Here is a 21,797-nt window from a genome sequence, read left to right on the forward strand (position 1 = left end):
TGAATTACCAAACCAATGGTAATGCATAGTTAGTAAGATGGCTTCACCAATGTGATGAGATGTTCTTTCACAAATACAAATAAAATATGCAGTATATAACATAACATCATGTGTAGCATGTATGTATATTTATACACAATTTGTATATATGCATATCTAGTATGTAGTAAATTTATATTTAAAACTTCATATATTTTGCAAATTAATATCATATGATATAGAATAGCTCACCACATTTTTGTTCCTCATTCCTTTTTTATTTGTGTTCATAGTGAAGTCTACTAATTGTGCTCATTTGAGTTGAAGTCTGGACCAAAGACATGTTAGAATCTCACGTAGAAATGTTTTGATAGGAAAAGTATAAATCACATAGTTTGTGTGAGTGCTGCTTGCCTAACCTTCTACTGTTCTTTCAGGCTTTAGTGAATGATATCCAGACAATCCAGCCGAGTTTGAACAGTGTTAATGAGATTGGGAAGAAAATGAAAAGGGAAGCAGAGCCAGAATTTGCTTCCAGAATAGCAACAGAACTAAAGGATCTCAATGCTCAATGGGAACATATTTGCCAACAGGTATCAAATCTCCTTCTTTGACTGGTTCTTTTCAAACTAATAATCCATTTTTCATTGGCAGAGTTTGTTCTTCTGTGCATACCTAATGGATAGGAAACAAACCAAAGAATATCCAAGATAATGATTCATATTTTAATTGAGATGTGTGAAGTATGCCAAGTTTCTGATATGGATACTAAGGAATGTTAAGTCTTTCAGTCATACTGAAATAAGAAATGAAACGTTCTCAAAGATAGAATTCAGGAGATATGCTATACCTGTTTTATAAACATATAAATTTACACTCTTATTGTATAAATTACTGTGCATGTGCAAAAATGCCATCCTTTCATTTTTCTGATAAGCACAATTATAAAATAGTTGATTTTGGAAATCTAAGATATTTAAAAGAATCTAAATCTCTAATACATTTTGTTGATGCTCTTCTGTAGTCTTTCCCATTTGATTAATGTCAAATTTTTAATATTAAATTTAATATTAATATTTTAATAGTTTTGTAATATTAATGCATCTGAGAACTTTGCACTTCTTTCAAATAAATTTCAAGTACAGCCTTGTAATTTCACAAGTCTGCTACAGATTTATTCTGGCATCCCTGAAAATTATCCTGTAATAGTTCAATTCAATTCACTAAACAAATTATTGTCTCTCAATAGTGATTTCTAATATAACTTCTTCAGTAACAGCTCTTAGAGCACATGAGAAGCAGTAAATATAAAAATTTCATTGAAACTATTTGGAAAAGTCAGCTTGGGTTAATGTACATGCAGTTAACATGATTGTGTAAGCCAGCAGTCAATATTCAGATACCATTTCCAAGTGATAGAAGGTAACTCTCTCTTCCAAGGAAGAGGCAAGTTTGCAGGACCCCATATTGATCTGCTTTCACACTTGTTGGACATAACCTTTTGGTGTTATCCTGTTTTGTTCTGTGAAACAGTAGTTGTGTAAAATGTTTAACAGCCAGGCCTTAATAAGGATGGGTAACCAAACCATCAAGAGCCAGAAACTTACATGAAATTCTACGACAGAGTTCCTCCTGATGATTGTGAAAAATAAGATTTACCTAAGTAGCATCACTCTGCAGGATATTGGAGTGATCAGCTCTGCGTACTCAATTCCAAAAATGGCATTGTGGCAACTAGGTGTTTCTGATATAACTTATTTGTACTGCGAAAGATGGTTCACTCACTGGTATTAGTTTTGATCAGTTTTAGTAGGCTGATGCACCATTCTATAAACGGTGGTATAACATAAGTTATATGACCCCAGTATAGTGTTAATGATTGGCAAAGCATTTAATGCAAGTTTTTTTCATTCTAAGGTAAGTATTTTCCTACAGTAGAAGTGTCCTTTTTTTTACTTACCTCTCTTTAGGATATGCACCTTTCTGAGGGATCTGATAATGAGTTCATCAGCAAGAGTAAGCCATGCATATTGCTTGTTCTTTTTACATCTTTTATAGCAGAGTTCCTGGTTGATATATTTTCAGATGTGTTTTCTGATCACCTCAGTATGTGGTAGATCATTAGAAACCCATTCTGCACAGCAGTATTCACAAAAAAAAGTATGTGTACACATACATTGTACTTTTCCCATTACTTCTTATTGTCTGACTGTCAAAGTATTTATTAATAACAGCTATCTAATTTACAGCTATAACTATAGGATTGAGATTAGTTTTCAGGCTAAAATGCCATTGAGTTCATGCAGCATACTTGCTTTAAGTACCACATAATGTTTTCTTTTTTAAAGGCGCATGCTAAGAAGGCAGCATTAAAAGGTGGTTTGGATAAGACTGTGAGCCTCAGAAAGGATTTGTCAGAGATGCATGAATGGATAACACAAGCTGAGGAAGAATATCTGGAAAGAGATTTTGAGTATAAAACACCCGATGAATTACAGAAAGCTGTTGAAGAGCTGAAGGTAAAAGATGAACAAACTCCTTGAACAGCTTTTAAAGTTCTTTTTGAAGCATCTTTTATAAAGGAAGTCTATCTGTCATTCAAAAAGGAGTCTTCTGATACCTACTTTTTCAGCCTGAAATTTAAAGCAGTAGCCAGTTTCAAGTAAAGTTTGAGGATATTTAAACTTCTACATTGTTAACGAAGTGGTTTCTTTTCCTCTTTACTTTGTTGGATACTTGATTTTTATAGAGTTGTAGAATGGTTTGGATTGGAAAGGACCTAAAAGATCACCTAGTTCCAATCACCTGCCATGGTCGGGGCTGCCACCCATCAGATGAGACTGCCTGGGCCACATCCAGCCTGGCCTTGAACACCTTCAGGGATGGGACATCCCCATCTTCTCTGTGCAACCTGTACCAGTGCCTCACCACCCTCTGAATAAATAATTTCTTTCTGACATCTAACCTGAATCTCCCCCTTGCCTTGTCACTATCAGATCATTTAAAAAGTTGCTCTCCCTCTTGTTTATAAGCTCCCTTGAAGTACTGGAAGACCACAATGTGGTCTTCCTAGAACCTTCTCTTTTCCAGTCTGAACAAGGACAACTGGCTGACTGACAGAGCTCAGAGGTTTGTCATCAGCAGTGCTGAGTCTGGTTGGAGACCTATATCTAGTGGTGTTCCCTAGGGGTCAGTGCTGGGTCTGGTCTTGTTCAGCATCTTCATCAGCAACCTGGATGAAGGGATAGACTCCACCCTCAACAGGTTTGCTGGGAAGGAGTGCCTTACACACCAGAGGGCTGTGTGTCATTCAACAAGACCTGGACAGACTGGAAAGTTGGGCAGGGGGGAACCAGATGAGGTTTAACAAGAACAAGTGTAGGGCCTTTTACCTGAGGAGGAATAACTTCATGTATCAGTATAGGTTAGGAGATGACCTGCTTGAGGATGAACTCTGCAGAGAAGGACCTGGGTGTTCCAGTAGATGACAGGTTGGATGTGAGCCAGCAGTGTGCCCTTGTGGCAAAGAACGCCAGTGGAATCCTGAGGTTCACTAATAAGAGTGTGTCTAGCAGGTCAAGGGAGGTGATTTCCCTCCCACACACTACTCTGTCCTGGTGAGGCCACATTTAGACTACTGTGGCTGGTTTTGAGCTCCCCATTTCAAAAAAGACAGGGATCTCCTAGGAGGAGTCCAGCATAGAGCCACAAAGATGATAAAGAGACTGGAGCATCTCCTATATGAAAAAAGCCTGGAGTCTTTTCAGCCTCAGGAAAACAAGACTGGGGAGAAATCAGATAAAAGTTTATGAATATCTAAAGGGAGGTGGGAAGAAAATGGAAGAGGCTGGGCTCTTCTTGATGGTACATGGCGATAGGACAAGAAGTAATGGCCGAAAACTTGAACACAGGAAGTTCCAAACTAACATACAGAAGAATTCTACAGCAAGGGTGTGTGCTTTAGCGGGAATGATAAACTTGATGATCTGTTGAGGTCCCTTCCAACTTCTGCAATTCTGTGATATATTGCCAAAAAAATAAAAACAAGTTTTTTGTGTGCATTCAAGTTTCAAGGTTAATTCCCAGAATTTCCGGGAATTAATTAGTTATTGAATGTTTTTGTGTTTTTTTTTCTTTCTTCTGACAGAGACAATTCTGAAGGAGTTATTTGAAATCTGCTTCTTTCTCAAACCAGAACTACAATTTTTATTTTACAGAGAGCAAAGGAAGAGGCCATGCAGAAAGAAGTGAAAGTGAAGCTTATTACTGATTCTGTGAATAATTTCATAGCAAAGGCTCCACCTGCAGCTAACGAAGCTTTGAAAAAGGAGCTTGATGTTCTAATTACCAGCTACCAGAGACTCTGCAGCAGACTGAATGGAAAGAGCAAAACTTTGGAGGTTGGATGTCTTGTTAATGTTGTATTTATATTCTAACTGTAGAATGGAGGTGGAGAATGAAGGTGTATTGCAGTATGGGACCATGAGTAGCCTAAAAGCACTTCTGGCTGTATGAGTTACATACTAAATAGCACATGTTTTTGTAAGCCATGTACCTAAATCTTAGTGAGAATCGTATGTGCTGGAGAGTAAAACTAAAGAGAGATCACAGGCATGGTTGGTAGATGATGGACAGTAATGACTGCTCAGATTTCCTTTATCCTTTCTGAGGTTAAGCCAAGCATCTGGCTTCTGTAGCAACCCGGTGGTGTTGTCTTCACCAGCTCCTCTAGGCTTCATTCTTCCATGGCTAAGGCTTTTGATTAAATGGCTCTGAAGCTGGAAAGCACAGGAGCAGCATTTGATCTGCTGACAATCTGAATGTGTCTCACACATTTTGAGTTGACTCTGCCATTTTGGCCAGTTCCATTATAGTTTCTTGTCCTATAACTGCTTTTATTTTACACAGAGGTCCTGGTGATTCAGATATGCTTATTTTATTATGAACTAACTCACATTAGCTAACTTTGTAGAGGACAAATATGCAGTTGGGTAAAACTTATCTCCTTCAAATTTTACCCTGGGAAATTAGATCTCTAATCTAAGCCGGTAAACTGTGTTTGCCCTTATTAATGATGATGCTATTGTATGATAATATCTCTTTCTAACCTTTACAAGCACTTGAATTTGCTATGGCCAAGGTTAGGCCATAAATGAATTGTTACTCTAGGAATCTTGGCTTATGGACTACCGTAAGTCTACTTTCTTCTAAGAAGAAAAGGAAAAATACGTTCAATGTGCCATTTTTATCTACATATTTAAGTATCCTCAAGTACTGAAAAATGTTGAATACTAAAAAATAGGAGTTGTATTTTAAATAATGGAATGTAAATGTAAATGTAAAATATAATATAATTATATTTTGCAACATTATATTATGTATTCTAGGAACTTAAATAACCCATAATTTTATTGTGGTTTAACCTTTCAGGCAACTAAGCAGCAGCACACAGCTCTTTGCTCCCCCTACCCCAAATGAGATGGAAGGATTGTAAAAATAATAATAATTTTAAAAGAGATAAAACTTGTAAGTTGAGATAAGACCAGTTTAATAGCAAATAAAAGAAGAGGGTGGATGGCGAAAAAAACAGATTTGGTACACAACACAGTTGCTCACCACTAGCTAGCTGACAGATGCCCAGCCACTTTCTAAGCGACAACAGTCTCAGCTGTCAGCTCCCTCAGTCTTATATTTAAACATGACAGCATAAGATATGGGGCATCCTTTTGACCAGTCTGGGTCAGCTGTCCTGGTTCTGTCACCTCCCAACTCTTTGTGCACCCACAGCCCCTTGCGAGTAGGGCAGCCTGAAAAGCAGAGTAGTCCTTGACTTAGTGTAAACACTGCTCAGCAGTAACTAAAATATTGCATTGTTACCACCAGCATTTTCATCCCAAATCCAAAACACAGCACTATACCAGCTTCTAGGAAGAAAATTATCACAACTGTAACCAAGACAAATTTACATGAGTATTAATTTCTGTGAAGATTTGATCAGAATTCTTGAAATCCCTGTTTTTAGATATTGTATGAATTTGTGCTTTAAGTAATTAATGTGCAGACTATTTAAGCAGCTTAGTTATGTTTTGTAATAAAGACAAACTTCTAACATGGATCCTTAAAAATTTGACAACTTCTGTATTTGGAACAGAAAATATTCAAGGTGGTTTTTTTGTTTTGTTTTGTTTTTTTGCAGAAGTGTTAGCTTCTTCATATTATGTTTTTGCTGTATTTGATGAAAATGTTTTGGTTATATAGTATATTTATTCAGAATCCATAAATACTGGAAAAAAAAAAATCAACTGTATAAGACACTATAACCATCAGACATTGCAGTGTTTTGGGAATGAAACATGCAGTCTTTTCAGTGTTTTAATAAGTGAAATTTGGCTTTGAGCTTCAATCCCAATAAACATTTTTTTCTCCATCAGGAAGTCTGGGCATGTTGGCATGAATTATTATCATATTTGGATGCAGAAAACAAATGGTTGAATGAGGTGGAATTGAAACTCAAGGCAACTGAAAATATCCAGGGAGGTGCAGAAGAGATTTCTGAGTCTTTAGATGTAAGTGCTGATGTAAACAATACCAATTTGAATTCAGATCCACCTAAGTGAAATGGATTAATTTACGGTATTATGCCTTATTTGGTGATAATAAAATATATGTTGTAAAAAATACACTCTCTTAAGTAAGTTAAAAGTGAAAGCAAATTTTAATTTTAAAACTGCAACTCTGGTTTTGGGTTTTTATTCATGGAGTCTTTCATATTTTTAGAAATTCTATTAATAATTTCAGAGGATCAAAATACAAAACGTTACATTGGTGATGCCTTTCTGCCACTGAGCTTCATCTGTCAAGTTACTGAAGCAGTTTTTTTATATAAAGTACACAGATACTGTCAATGGACATATTACACTTAAAATAAGGCATTCAATTTGTTGCTTTATAAAGAATTGTTCTTTGATTATAGTAATGGGTAGTGGAAAATATTTCAAGATGGAGGGCAGTGATATTTTTGGCTTATCTCTCTACTTTGATTGCCCATGAAAGTGAAGTTTCTTACTTAAAATTTTAAGGGAAATTACGATTGCTCTGTAGAATTTTATTTACAGAAAGGAGAACAATCTATTTTTTCAACTTGTTTCAGTCTTTGGAACGTTTAATGAGACATCCAGAAGATAATCGCAATCAGATTCGGGAATTAGCTCAGACTTTAACTGATGGTGGAATCTTGGATGAACTGATCAATGAGAAACTTGAGAAGTTCAATACTCGATGGGAAGAACTGCAGCAGGAGGTATACTTAGTAATTGACTTTTCCTCCCCTTAAATAGTTGACTATCTACCACTATTTAAAAAAATTAAAAAGTAAAAAAATAAAAAGTTAGTTTACTTCCTAAAAAAGGCACAAACATTGACTTATTTTAGAGGTGGACCAGTTATATAGGTGTGGTAGGTTAACTCCAATAGGTAGCAAAGCATCACATAGCTGTTTGCTCACTTAACATGGAATACTGATAAAATCAGGACACAAGGGTAGCTGAAGGAAAGTGTCTGGTTACCTTTGCATTCATGTCATGTGTTGGTGAACAGTGTCTTAAGTGAAAAAGTAATGTTACTTTCTGTATATTACTCTTTCCCTCCCCTTTTTTTTCATAAATACCTAACTGAATGCAGATACTTTCCCTGGATTCTGCTTCTTATTTGTCTGTTTTTTTCCTGACTTAGTAAGAGAAAGCCACTAGCATACAGAGAACTTCCAGTGCCTGAAAACAGGACTTTCACATAGTCTCGCTTGTCTAAAAAGTAATGCTACCTGCAGAGGTTCAATTTGAGAACTACAATAAGTACTGTGAAATAGACTTCTGGAGATTATTTTGATAAGTATATAAACAAAACATGTTAGAGTTGTATTCACAGAATCATAAAATGGTTTCAGTTGAAAGGCACCTTTAAGATCATCTCCCTGCCCCTCTGCTATAGGCAGGGACAGCTCCCTCTAGACCAGGTTGCTCAAAGCCCCATCCAGCCTGGCCTTGAATGCTTCCAGGGAGGGGGCAACCTGTTCCAGTGCCTCACCACGCTCACAGTAAATAATTTATTCCTAGTATTTAGTCTAAATCTACCCTCTTCCAGTTTAAAGCCATTTCCCCTCATGCTATTGCTACCTGCCCTTATAAAATGTTTTTCCCCAGCTTTCCTATAGTCCCACTTCAGGTACTGGAAGGCTGCTATAAGGTCCCCCCAAGCCGCCTCTTCTCCAGCCTGAAGATTTAAATCTTTTTAATGAAAAATGTGGGGAAGCATTCGGGCTGAGTGAACCAGTGAAGGTACCGTTTGTGTTGTTCGAATCCTTCCTGGAGGTTTTGTATGTGGAAGGCCTGCCAGATGGAGTGCCATTCTGACGACCTTCTACTTTTGGAATTCCAAGGCTAGAGAAGATTCTGAGAAAAAAATTTAAGATAAAATTCTGAGATAGCTCTCTCAGCCTGTACTTGTAGGGGAGGTGCTCCAGCCCTCTGATCATCTTCATGGCCCTCCTCCAGACCGACTCCAACAATTCCATATCCTTCTTGTGTTGGAGGCTGTAGAACTAGACACAGTACTCTAGGTGAGGTCTCACAAGAGCAGAGTAGAGGGGCAGAATCACCTCTCGTGTCCTGCTGGTCACTCTTCTCTTGATACAACTCAGGTTATGGTTGGCCTTCTGGGCTGCGAGCACGTGTTGTCATCTCATCTTGAATCTCTCATCAATCAGCACACCCAAATCCTTCTCCTCAGGGCTGCTCTCATGCCATTCTCTGCCCAGCCGTACTTGTGCTTGGGATTGCCCTGACCGAGCTGCAGGACCTTGCACTTGGCCTTGTTAGACTTCATGAGGTTGGTATAGGCCCGCCTGTCAAGTCTGTCCAGGTCATTGCTTTCCAGTTGAAATAAGAATAAAAATGGAGGAGAGTGAGAAAGCCTCCCAGTTCTTGCAAAGCTACTCTGATGTTCAGAAATCAAATGCTCATGGTGAATTCTGTAAACAAATAGAAGAGAGTAAAGAAGCTATTTGAGTCGCAAATGATTCAGTCATGCTGTTTCTTTATCACACAAATATCATTTATTCAACCAAATGTTTTATTAATTTTCAAACTCAAGTCTTGTGTGCTTTGTCCCATAGATTCCTGACACTGAATTTTCTGTGTTGTTCGTATAGCCTTGTTGAAATCCAAATAGCATGCATTCTCCTTGCATAAGAATACATTGCTGGCAATTAACAACACTCTTCAGCTTGTGTTCAAGGTCACTTCAGCTGGCTAGTAGGCTAAGTGAATGTGGTTATTTATTTTACTTAAATAATTATGCAGGTAATTACCAAGACAATATGTTCATATGCACAGAAGCTAGTAGGTGAAATATTTATTTAGTATTAATAGAGCAATTAAACCAAACCTCTACAATATAAATTAAGTTGCATGGCTGCTGAGATTCATTTTTAAAAGCTGATCAAGGTTATATGTTTGTACGTCTTATCTTATTTGGTTAACAAAGAGAGTATGTTTAGTTTACTTTTGAACATCTGGCTCTGTCTGATAAGCGACATACACTCTATCTACTTTTCAAGGATTGATTCACTTACAAATACATATATATATTTGATCTACAAAACACAATTGCCTGAAGAAATTTTGCAGGTGGCTGTCATCTCCTGTAATGTTGAAAATGATTTACATCCTGTCCAACAAACACCAGAAACATCAGCTTAGATATTCTCAAGACCATACTTGCAAAAAACTGTATAAAATGTTATTTTTCATGCAAGTTACATTCAATTTTTTATTCTTGGGGATTGTCTCTTAATTTCTTTTAGAACTCCCCTCAGCATAACACTAATCTTTCAAATACCAGGTTCATCATTTGTTGCTATTTTCCTGTTTTGTTCTCCTCTCAATATCCACGATTGCTTTGAAGAGGGCTTCTTTTACAAGCTGTAAGGCATAGACTGCACCTGAAGAAGTCTTCATTGGTTTAATTTGCACTTTTGAACTACATCTAATCAAAGATGAATATCACTATAGGTTTGTAAAGTCAAATATTTTTACAGGCTTATTTTAAAAACACACTGTGAAATGTTAATAGAATTTGTAGAAGAGTTCTAGCTTGAGCCGTGTAAAAGAAATTCTGGGCTCAAAATGAATGCTTTGAATGTGAGAAAACTGTACATTAATATATTAACAATTGATGAAAAAAGTAGAGAGATGTTGTAATACGTCTCAGTCACAAAAATCCATAAGAAACAATACAAGCGGTGTTAAACATTTCAGTTCATAACTGCTATTTTTTCCCTTCATACAACAAGATTTTTTCCATGTTTTTATTTTCCATGAGAGCTGTCAACATTTCAGTAGCTCAGAGATAAGTAGACAGTTGGTTGTTTCCCTGAGATTTCCTGTTTAACAAATAACTGTCAGACACTTTTCCTTAGAGACTAAAGCCTCCTGCTATATTGACTATAATCTGATAGCAGATCTTAGAGCTTCCTATTATGTCTTCAGATCAGTTTAAAAACTGCAGCGTTAAATGGTTTATTTCTCCCTCAGACTAAAGGAAAACCAGTGCTCTTCCACTAAAATAAAGAATAATTGATCAGAATAAATGAAAACAAATTTAAATCTAGAATATGTGTATATTTAAAGTGCACATATAGATAAGCATATAAAAACACTTAAGGGAATTTTAAGGATAAATTTGAAACTCAGTCTAGACTCAGGTGTGTTTTGTGCCTGTTCCTTTTTGAAAAGCCCAGTAATGCATGCCACCTTCCTACTGAAAAAGAAAGAGGAAACTCCTCCGTATTGTTGCATCTCTCTGGATTGAACTGATAAGGGTTCTGCAATGCCAGTGATAATGCCAGGGACTTACTCAGTGAACAGGATTAAGTTATTGAGTCACTTGGAACATTCTTGTTACCTTACTTTAAATGATAAGCTTCTATGAACTTCAGAACAGTACAGCCCTCTGTACAAATGGACAGATTGTTACTTCCACCAGAGATGAAGAGATCAGTAAATGCACAATGGAGGTGTGGTAGATTTTTCTCCTTTGAGACAGATCTTTGTGCTTCAAGGACAGATGCCCTCACCCATGGGCCATACAAAACTATTTATCCTGTCTCTGATCTAGTGTATCTTCAATCTCCAGTGAACTGACAGTAGCCACTGTTTCAGTGGTTAATTTAGTTGGGTACTAACACATTAATGGCTCAGGTGCTTCCATTAACAGTGACAGCACTAGTCCAGAACGTAACCTTCTCCGTTCCACAAAAGGATTCTGGGACTGGCAGCGAAACAAGATTATCCGTTTAGCTGTTCTGAAATAGCACAAAGCAGCTTACAACACAAATACAGTAAATACTGGTTGTCCCACTCCTTGATACCAGTAGCTAGCAAGAATACTCACAAGAAGTAACCTTTATTTGTAAAATGTGAAGCTCTGTAAGAGAATCTGAGCTACTTGAGAAACAGATATATCAAGATATTTGACTGAATTTCTGAGAAATATTATTGTTCAAGGAAAGATTTTAGTAATACCTGTGAATTCAAATTGAAGTATAGCTGTCTCACCACTGAGGAGAAGTGTGGATTCACTTGAAAAATGGCAGAACACCTAGGAAGTTTCTTGAAGAGTATTTTCCTCTCCCCTCATTCTTTAATTTCACGTCACAAGGAAGACTGTCACTTTATTCTGTGGTCAGCTATTTGGCTATACAGAGAAAAACTGTATTGTATTTGAAATAGTTGATTATGTGCTTTGTATAAAGCAGAAATTCTGCTAGGTTTAGGTCTAGGTAAAATATGAGAGAGCAGTTGAAAACAACAACAGATGGAAGAAAGCAACAGGTTATTTGTTACCTGATAATTACATTAAACTGTTACAAATAACAGTTAATGCTAACAAATTTATGTCCAGTGTTTAAATACGGATACGTTTTAAGGACAAATTGAGAGGTTAATTTATTCTTCTGACTTGGTAAACTGGTAAACCATGAAGGGAGCTCTTTGAAAGGAAAGCATCCTTTTCAAAAAAAAAAAACCCAATTGTATAAAAGGTGAATATAGATGCTGATGGTGAGGTACAAGCTAGAGTCAACTGAAAGAGAACATGGTTAGAATGATAATAGATTGGGGAAGCCCTCAGACAAGATAAGAATCTATCTCTTTTTTTTTTTTCAGAGTATATATTGCCTGTGTTCTAGAAAGCTATTTATACTTCATATGTGAGAGCTCCTTCTCAAGAGAGCTTTTATCCCTCTCACTTACTGAAGTGGATTATTGCAGATGGGATTGTACCCTATTCTTAGTAAACAAAATCTCTTGAACTATATAATACAATCAGGAGGACTGCTAATGCCTCAGAATGAAAGACTGAACTATCAGGATGGTTTTATTATACAGTTTTTCCAACTTCCATTCATTATAGAAATCCCCCGTGCAGAGTCCTGCATTTTTTAGAACTTGTCTATGCAGTCTGGGATGTTTTGTTTTGTTTTTTTTTTGTGTGTGTGTGTTTGTTTCTTAATGAAAAGAACTGAATGAGTGGCAAAAAGATGCGGAACTTATCATATAAAAAGGTGGATGAGCACAAGTCAGGAGAACTCCTTTTGATTCTTAGCTGGCATTTTGGAGAAGAAAAGAAAGTGAAAAAATGTATTATGCACATTACTATTGCTAGTATTAATAACGTTGTCATTGTTTTTAGGCTGTGAGAAGACAAAAGAGTCTTGAACAGAGTATTCAATCTGCCCAGGAGACTGACAAAACCCTCCGCTTAATTCAAGAGTCTCTTGCTGCTATAGACAAACAGCTGACAGCCTACATTGCAGACAGAATTGATGCAGCACAAGTGCCTCAGGAAGCGCAGGTAAGTTATATATGGGTTGAAGTGATGTGCTTGCCAGTTTACTGAGTAAACCAAAGAGTATTTGTTTGTCCCACAGCCTCATACTACTAGGGAAATGGCAGCAAGATCAGTTTGAACATGCAAGTAAATTTTAAGTAAGAATACTTGGAGAAGGTCAAGCAAATTCTCTTAATAAATATGTATATTCCTTCTGGTTTATTTTCTATACCTGTCCAGAAGATATAAAGAATTACAAATATCCTGGAGGACTATGAGGTAACTTTAAAATTGCCGAGGTAAACACTGTGACTCTAAAATCCAGTTTCCATCCTCGATGAGGTAACTGCTCATCTTCAGTACTCTTAGATGCCTCTTGTACTAAATTGATTACATGGCCTAGGAATTGTTACTAAATTATTGAAGCATGGACAACATTATTACTTATGTTATAATGTACACGTTAATGCGCCTGTACTTCACTTTTTACAGCTCACATAAGTTGAAAAAATCAGCTTTTGGTATTCCTTTAGAAATGCTTTGTTGAGCATCTGAAGTAAAATTTTACATCTAATCCTCATTTTTACTCCTTCATTGTTTGCTCTATCACATCTGCTTCATAGCAGTATTCAAATGATAAGAATATAACTTTAAATAAAATCAAATAACTCTGGTATATATAAGAAAAGACTACAATATTAAAATCAGAAACTTTTCAGTACATTCCACTTAAATTTAGGAGGATAGATTACATGCACACAAAAAAAGGAAGGCAGGAAAATTGAAAACAGATGTTTTAAAATGTTTGTTAGATGAGGCGTTCTTTCTAGCCTGCCTGTAGAGTTTAACATCATTGTAATATATAGGTGTCTTGTTCAGAGATTATTTTATTTATATTCTGAGCTGAACATACATAGCCCTGAAAGTCTTATCTCCCTTAGAAGTAAAAGTTTCCATGTCTTTTGAATTAAAACATAGATAGCTGTACCTTTCACTTGTATTTCTGGTTTGTGTATGTTTTTAAATACACGCAGTTATCTTTATATGTGTGCATATGAAGAAAAAAGTGACATTTAGAAAGCAGGATTTTATTTGTATTGCTTAATTTGGAAAATGATTCTAATTTATTTTCTTCTAACTTGTATTAGTGTAAAAATGGAATTAGGCAACATATTTTTCCAGTTTGTATCCTAAGCTATACTAGTTAACAGTTGAACTTCTGAAATTATTTTATTCCTTCCTTGAAAAGTGAATACTGTAAATTATTTTTACACGAAGTAGGATGCAAAGCAACATTTTTTTTTTAAATATGTATGGGTTTAATTTCTCATCTGGTTTTTATTTATCTCCACTACGCAAGAGAAACTTGATATAAAAGTGTGGTTTTTTGGGTGCCTTTGGACCCCTATACATCTTATTGCTTTTCAGTTCATATATGCCACAGATGCATCTGGTTTGTGTACATCTTCAAATACAAAATTTACAATGTTCACAGGCTGTGTGAAAGGATTAATTCAGAACTTCAGCAACTGAAGCAACATAAAACTCAACCACCCTAAATTAGCACAGTTTGTCATGGGATAATTTCAGCTGATTGCTTTTGCAGAACTTGTTTTTATTCTTGAGATTTTGTTGTCTGATGTTGAATTCACCTGATTATATTATACCCACTGTGGAGAAAAGCAGCATAGAAGCTGCTGTCTTTTTCATGTTTTTATTTTAAGATGCAAGTAGAGCCTAATGAAAAATACTTAATTAACAAGTGAACAAATTTAATGCAAATATTGAAGATCTTTGAAGTACAGTTGTGAAATACTTTAAAATCCTTAGGGGACAAAGGGAATATACAATCAAGTTTACACAAGTAAATATTCTGAGCTGTTCAATTAATGAATGGTTCTGCTAGCCGGTGGCACATCTCCTGTGAAGCATCTGCTGGCGCAGCTCTCTTGTGGTGTTGAGAATAGTAGATCAGTATAAGGCATCCTACAGTATTGTCTACACAGCTGGAATGGGAATCTTTCAGTCAATTATGCTGATTTCTGGGCAGAGGTCAGTTTATCCTTGCTAAGAGATTTAGCAAACTGTTCAGTAGTACGTCTAGTATTTCTAAAAGAGCATCTAAGAGAAGTAATAATAACAATAATAATAATAATAATAAACCTGTTAAAGATTGGGAAGCTTTATGTATCTCCTTGTTTGCTTCAAAAATTCAGATCAATGGAGAACTTCGATAGGAAGAATAATCTTTGGTTGAGCTGATCAGCAGTTAATCTGAGAAAATGGAATTCTGCTTAGCTCCTCTTTTTAATTTTAATGATTGATTTATTCTGAAAGCTGACAGGAAGAAAAAGGAGTCTTCAGAGTTAAATACGTGCTACTTAACTTTTTTGGATCAGTTTTGAATGTAAATTCCACGTGCTTCTTACACCACCATGTGGCACTGTGAATTTAATACTTGTGTCACTACTACCCGACAGTTTCTCCTTACTGATTTACTATGAGGGCAACTAAAGATGCTGTATTCAGATAAAACGATTTACAACAACCATGCAAATAAATCAGTTCAGATTCCTCAGGCTGTAATGATTTGAAAAAGAAAAAGGAAAAAAAAAAATAATGCTGGAGTGAGTTAGGCCTGAAAGAATATAACAGATTTGTTTGTATGCTTGATTTGATCTCATTATCCCTACTGTGGTCTCTTTCATTTCTCTAAATATACTGAGAAAATACAAGGAAGGAAATCATCATAGGAACTTGCTAGTTGTCAATACAAGTACTCTTTAGCTGACCAGAAAAAATAAATCTGAACTGAAAATATTAAATTTATGTGACAAAGTATTTTCAAGATAATTATTTGTAGTTTTGTTATTAACTTCTGGTGGGGAGAAAGAATTTACACATTGTGCTGCTCTTTAGTCTGAGAGATGACTTTTTTGGTACTGTGGGAAAGAAAATATAATTATCTCATTTCTCACCCAAATGTGACAAATAACTTGTATGTTGTTGTCTCTGTAGACATAAGTAAAATGCAGTGTAGAAAATGGTGTTTCTCAGGAAAACAAAAATACCAGACTTTGTCTTTCTAATAAACTCCTTGAGTTATTTCATTTCAATAGTGATAAGTAGTACGCATTGTTTTCTAAGTAACAATGGTTATTAATCTGTTATTAAAATATCATCATGCTGTGGTCAAACAAGTTTATATGAAACTATAATGCCAGAGGTTTTTAACTCAATGGTATATTACTTGATGAAAGTAATGCCATACATAATTATCTTCAGACTTGCGTTGTGAGATGAAGACAGCACAGTTATTTACAAAGTAAAATGTTTAATGTTAAACGTATTTTCATCGACTCTGCTCTGTAAACGTTGATAATTACTTTCTTCAGTCACATGTAGAAGATGAGGCTAAAAACAAATTAGGAACTAGTATTTAAACATTATTCACTTGAGAATTTACTAATATGCTGAATCATGCCAGCATAGTCAGTATTGACTGGATTAACACAATATTGTGTTAATAGATTTCTGGCAATCGGCATAAAATACAATGTTGTCAACCAGTGTGAAATTAAGACATTTTGGAGGATGACATGCAGTATAATACACATCTCTTGTGATTGTGTCACATTCATGAAATTACAGTCAACATATTTCTTCTTTTTAAGGTCAGACAAAACAAACGAGGTATTCTGCAGTTCTGGGATGGAAAATGGAATCCCTCACATGGGAAAGAAATTTCCCTAATGTTTAATTGAACAAAATCTATTGTAATTTGTGGTACTAGATAAATTGGAACTGTTAGCTATTTTCCTAGAGTAGTTTCTTCAACATTGATCATACTATCAAGCCTTGTCTTGCAGATATTGTTGCAGAGTTTGTCTGTATGCCTTGTTAGCACTTTTTCCAAATGCTGTTCTAAAAGCACAAGTTTGCAGATAGATTTGTGACATTCTCTCAATTTTCAAATGAGACAAATAGTGTTGCTGGTTTTTTGCCCTTTCTCTGATTTGAGGTAGGTAGGGTTTTCCAACTGGCTATAACACCAAGTCTCTGTTGTTTGTTTGTTTGTTTTCATCTGCAAGTACTTCTAATGGCAATATGCATTTGGTCTTCTAAATATGATTATTTATATATATATATATGTATGTATGCATAACAGATAGATAGATACAAATTAATGATCTACCTGAGAGGAATGCCAAACAGTGATGGAAAATGAACATCTTAACCTGTAGGACAGAATAATTTAATTACAGTTGCATTCATTAGTTACATATACTACATTGTGTTGTGATATTCGAGAAATGACATCCGTTTTTGCTGCAAAGATTTTACAAAATGGACAGGAACCACTAAGGAAAGCAGAGATGGGAATGTGAGAATTGAAACTTAGTTGCTTTTTATGGACATTTAGAAGAAATCTGTTGAATAAATTTGTGAGTCAAAAATTCATGAAAATAAAATAAATAATCGTGTCAAAATTGCATGAACAAGGCAAGTGTTACGAATTGTCTTGTATTCAGGACTGATTTAATCTTTCTGCTAAGACAGAACAGCAGTAGCAAGTACAGAAAATATTTTCATGGTATAATCTGTACTACTTATCTTTCAAGTTTTTCCATAATGTTTTTTCCTGTCTAATTCCATATTTTGAGGTCAGGGTTGGTAAAGTTTCCTCTCTCTCCTGAAGAGCAGTTAAAACAAACAAGCAAACTCCTTTTCTTCATTTGCATAACTAATTATAATACTTCTGACTACAGTTTTCATATTTCACCAATTACTTGAGTGTAAGATAAATGTATGTGAGTATGTTTACATTTATAGTTAGATTTTTGTTTGTTTGTTTGTACTGGAATACCATAGAAAGAAAAACGTTAAATCTAAAATAACTTTTTTTGTGCCAGAGTAATGGCCTGAAACAACTTTTCTCGTAGAGAAATTACCTGGTCTTTATTTCATAAGGTAATTGCTCTCAGAAGTACTTTTCCAGCAATTCTGCTAATATCAGATTCTCATTTTTTAACTATTTCAACATTAAAATAGGTATATTTATCTGAAGTATGTTGCGTTGGTATGCAGTATGTGAATTCTATCATGCTCTACTAGCCAACATTAATTGTTTTTGAGCTTGATTTATTGTAGCCAATAAGGCTGATATTTTTCTTTTAATGCTTTGGTTGTACACTGATTCTGCAGAAGAGAAAACAGAACTGTGTGCGAGAAAATGAATGGAATTACTGCATCAGTGAACTACACGTCCATATGCATTTACTATATCTGCAGATATTGATCATAGATTCTAGTTCAGTAATGCATCATAAATTGCATACTGATTTAGATATGGCATAACTGTGTCAGGTAAAGATGTTACGTGTACAGGATATTTTGATCAAATTTCTGTCAGTTTACTGGATGATAATATGAAAATAATGAACTATAAACAAAAAAAGTAAATCACTTTTCTATTTATGTTTTTATTTTCTGTGATTAATTTTTGATTTTTATCCCAATGAAAACTGTTGCTTTCCTTCAGAAAAAAGAAATCTATATTTTTTGCTTGCAGTTTCATCAAAATTGTCTGAGTAATATTACATCATCTTTGCCACATCAGAGAACTATACGCTTCTATAGGAGATTGGGATCAAGAGAAACTAAACTGAATAATGTACAGGGCAGTGAACAAGTAATTCACTGAAAAAAATTCTTCTAGTTATCCAGTATATAGCATATTATTTTTTTTAATATGCTTCCAAGTCAACTATTCCAAATAATGTTAACAAGATAAACATTTTCTTGAAACACTTCTGACTATATTCTTTGTTCTTCAATAGAAAATACAATCTGAATTAACAAGCCATGAGATTAGTTTGGAAGAAATGAAGAAACGAAACCGAGGCAAAGAATCTGCAAAAAGAGTTCTTTCCCAAATTGATGTGGCACAGGTATGCATATTTTATTTCCAACATCTTTCCTTCAATCATGCAAACAGACAGCCTTAATAATATTGTTACTATACTGTGAAATATTATTAAGGTGTTTCTTATGTTTTAGCTATTCCTTTCTAATCAGGAAATCAGAAAGATGGAAACATTTAATTCATGCTGCCTTATTGCCTATTTTTCCATTGCAGCTTATCCATCTAGTAGGTAACAGTTCTAAGACAGAGCTGCTTAACTAATCTGTATGAACATCCTTCCAATATCACATTACTAATTTCTAGTGATTGTATGTGCAGATAATATGCATTTGTGGTTCGATGTTTCGCATTCCTCTTGTTTTACTGGCCCTTGGTTGTCTCCTTTCCAGACTGAGTAGTATGTTTAGATCACAATGAGACCTTGAGACATATAGTTTTGATTGTTCTGTCATTCTTCGTTAGGCGTTTTCTATTTTTACAGGTCGTTTTTTGGGATGAGTGGTTCAAAATTACACAGTGTTTGAACACGGTATAGCTTTGTGCGACAGCTGTTATACCATGACAAGAATTGTCTCTTTTGTTCTTTGTGTTCCAAATCAGTCTGAATATCCACTTTGCTTTTTTGGTTTCTTTTAGTTGTTCATCTGATATTTCCTTAAAATTGTTGGACATAATAAGTATGTAATGAATCTATTATAGTTATCCATTATAGCGTAAATGAGAGTGGTATAGATGATATAGATATTAGTTATTATTAGTTACATAAAAAGTATAGCATGTTGTTGGATGGTTGATTTTTTTTGTCATGTGCATTACTTAATTGGTATTAAATAATATATATATTTATTTTTAACAGATCTGCAGTGCTGTGCAATCCTTCAAGTGATTTTTCTCTACCACTAATAACATATTTCTCTCTGTTTTCAAGGTCATATTTAATATATTGATCACCATTAATAGCAACAGATAGTGATAGGGCATTGCAGGCTTCCAATGTGACTTCATCTTAATCAAGCTCAAGTATCACAAGAAGATGAAAAACTAATTAACAATGAATTTAGTGTATGCAAACACTCTGTAAAAATGTGAGATCATTCACTCCAAATCTTCCTTTCCAATTCCATTCCATTCCAATTCACCTATTTATTCAGGGGAATACTTCTTAGCCCATTGGATCTCAGTTTAATTAAGAATGTTTAACAAGGAATGTAGTTGGAAAGAAGTGTTGGAAATCGTAGTTTTCTGTAGTACCCACTACACTGTAGTCTTTCACTAATATAAGAGTGCAATTCCTGACTCCTTCACAGAATTTTAACAAATAGGTGAAATATGATTTCCCTTTTCAAAAATTATGCTAATTTTTACAAATGCTATGTTTCTATTTAAACCCTGATTCTGTTCCTTATTACAGTTCTTTTCAAATTTGTATAGTACGGAAAAAAATGTATTGGTATAAAGTGTCTAAGATTTGAAGACAAAATATTGGAAGACTGTTTGCAAATGCTGAATTCCTATTTAATTATCCTTTTCTCAATGACCTTCTATTTTTTAAACAGTAGAAAAACTTACCTTACTAGTAATTTGCTCTATACTTCTAAAAATGAACAGGTTCTTGCTCTTGAAAGTAATTAAGATGTCCTTTCCTTGTTTAATTTCTCATTATTTTCCTTTCCCCTGATGATCCCATAAGTGGACAACATAACTTACTGACAAAGATATCCAATTGTGAAAATTTTGAAATTAGAAGTCATGCTCGTCATAGATTTTTTTGCCTTCAGATTAATTTCTTCTTATTCCAGGTTATGGGTTTTTTTTTTGTTTTTTTTTTGTTTTTTTAATTGAAATATAAATCAGTTTTTTACTTTAAATCTCATTTTTTGTGCTAGGCTTACTTACTGTCCAGCAACTTTACTTGGGTTTATTTGAGGGACTAAGAGAGATGCTAATAGCAAGAAGAAGCAACATGGTTGAGAGCTGATGAGCATCCACTCTGGATCTCTGTATTATGCTCAAGCCATTAAACTCCCCACCTCAAACATTATGCGTATTGTGAAATATGAAAACCTTCCCTTTCTTCAGTCCAGTATACAGGCTCCTTTGACATTGGCTGTGCTGCATCCAGTACCCTGGATTATTTAGGAAGTTTTTCTTCCCATGGAAATCAAGATTCTCTGCTGCTAATATTTTCCCCCAAAAGATTTCAGACGTTTGAATATAAAGCTATGCTGATTGATAATGGATTCTGAGCATCATGGAATGGATCCAGGAATTGTCTTCAATGTTGATGTCATTTCACATCTGCTACTCACTCCTCTTTACTTTTCAGAAAAAGCTGCAGGATGTCTCCATGAAGTTCCGCTTGTTTCAGAAACCAGCTAATTTTGAACAGCGCCTACAAGAATGCAAAAGAATTTTAGATGAAGTGAAGTTGCAAGTGCCCAAGTTGGAGACGAAGAGTGTTGAGCAGGAAGTAGTGCAGTCACATTTGGACCACTGCATGGTAAATAGATAAAATGTTCATTTCCTGTCTATTTTGTGTTCCAAATGTAAAGCATTTGCTGTGATTATTTCAATATAATTTTGTGAGAGATATTAAGAATCTGAGAAAAATTTAAGAGGAAAGTTTTGCAACAAAAGTTATGGGAACCATTTTAGGTAATGGGCAATTTTCAGGAGGGCTGGAGAATGGAGGTTAGAAGTGGGGGAGGACAGAGAGAAGAGATTTATCCTTCTTGTTCAAATAACTAAAATGGAAATTAAATTAGAAGAACATTTAAAACTGTGTTCACTTTGAAATTTTGCCAGGCTATCATTGCATGGTGAAATAGCTTTAGCAATCTTAAACTGACATGGTGTTGTCTTCTTTTGCCATGGCAAAGAAACATGGGGTACATTCATGAATGAAAATCTTTGAAAAAGTAAGTTTATACGGACTAAGGTAAAGATTACAGAATGTTGCCTGAAATTTAAGATGAAAAAAGAAGTAATAATTGCTAAATTGTAAAAA

General features: G+C 35.0%; 1 protein-coding gene across 1 annotated transcript in view; it reads left to right on the plus strand.

Annotated features, from left to right (window-relative positions):
• DMD (dystrophin) overlaps positions 1–21,797 on the plus strand; it is a 1,000,055-nt gene that overhangs the window by 342,787 nt on the left and 635,471 nt on the right. The window contains 8 exon segments of the mRNA XM_031557153.1: positions 417–572; positions 2,328–2,498; positions 4,197–4,379; positions 6,411–6,545; positions 7,130–7,279; positions 12,727–12,888; positions 18,705–18,815; positions 21,117–21,290. Coding sequence (XP_031413013.1) covers positions 417–572; positions 2,328–2,498; positions 4,197–4,379; positions 6,411–6,545; positions 7,130–7,279; positions 12,727–12,888; positions 18,705–18,815; positions 21,117–21,290 — 1,242 coding nt within the window.

This window comes from Meleagris gallopavo, chromosome 1 (genome assembly GCF_000146605.3).
Source record: "Meleagris gallopavo isolate NT-WF06-2002-E0010 breed Aviagen turkey brand Nicholas breeding stock chromosome 1, Turkey_5.1, whole genome shotgun sequence".
Lineage (NCBI taxonomy): Eukaryota > Metazoa > Chordata > Aves > Galliformes > Phasianidae > Meleagris > Meleagris gallopavo.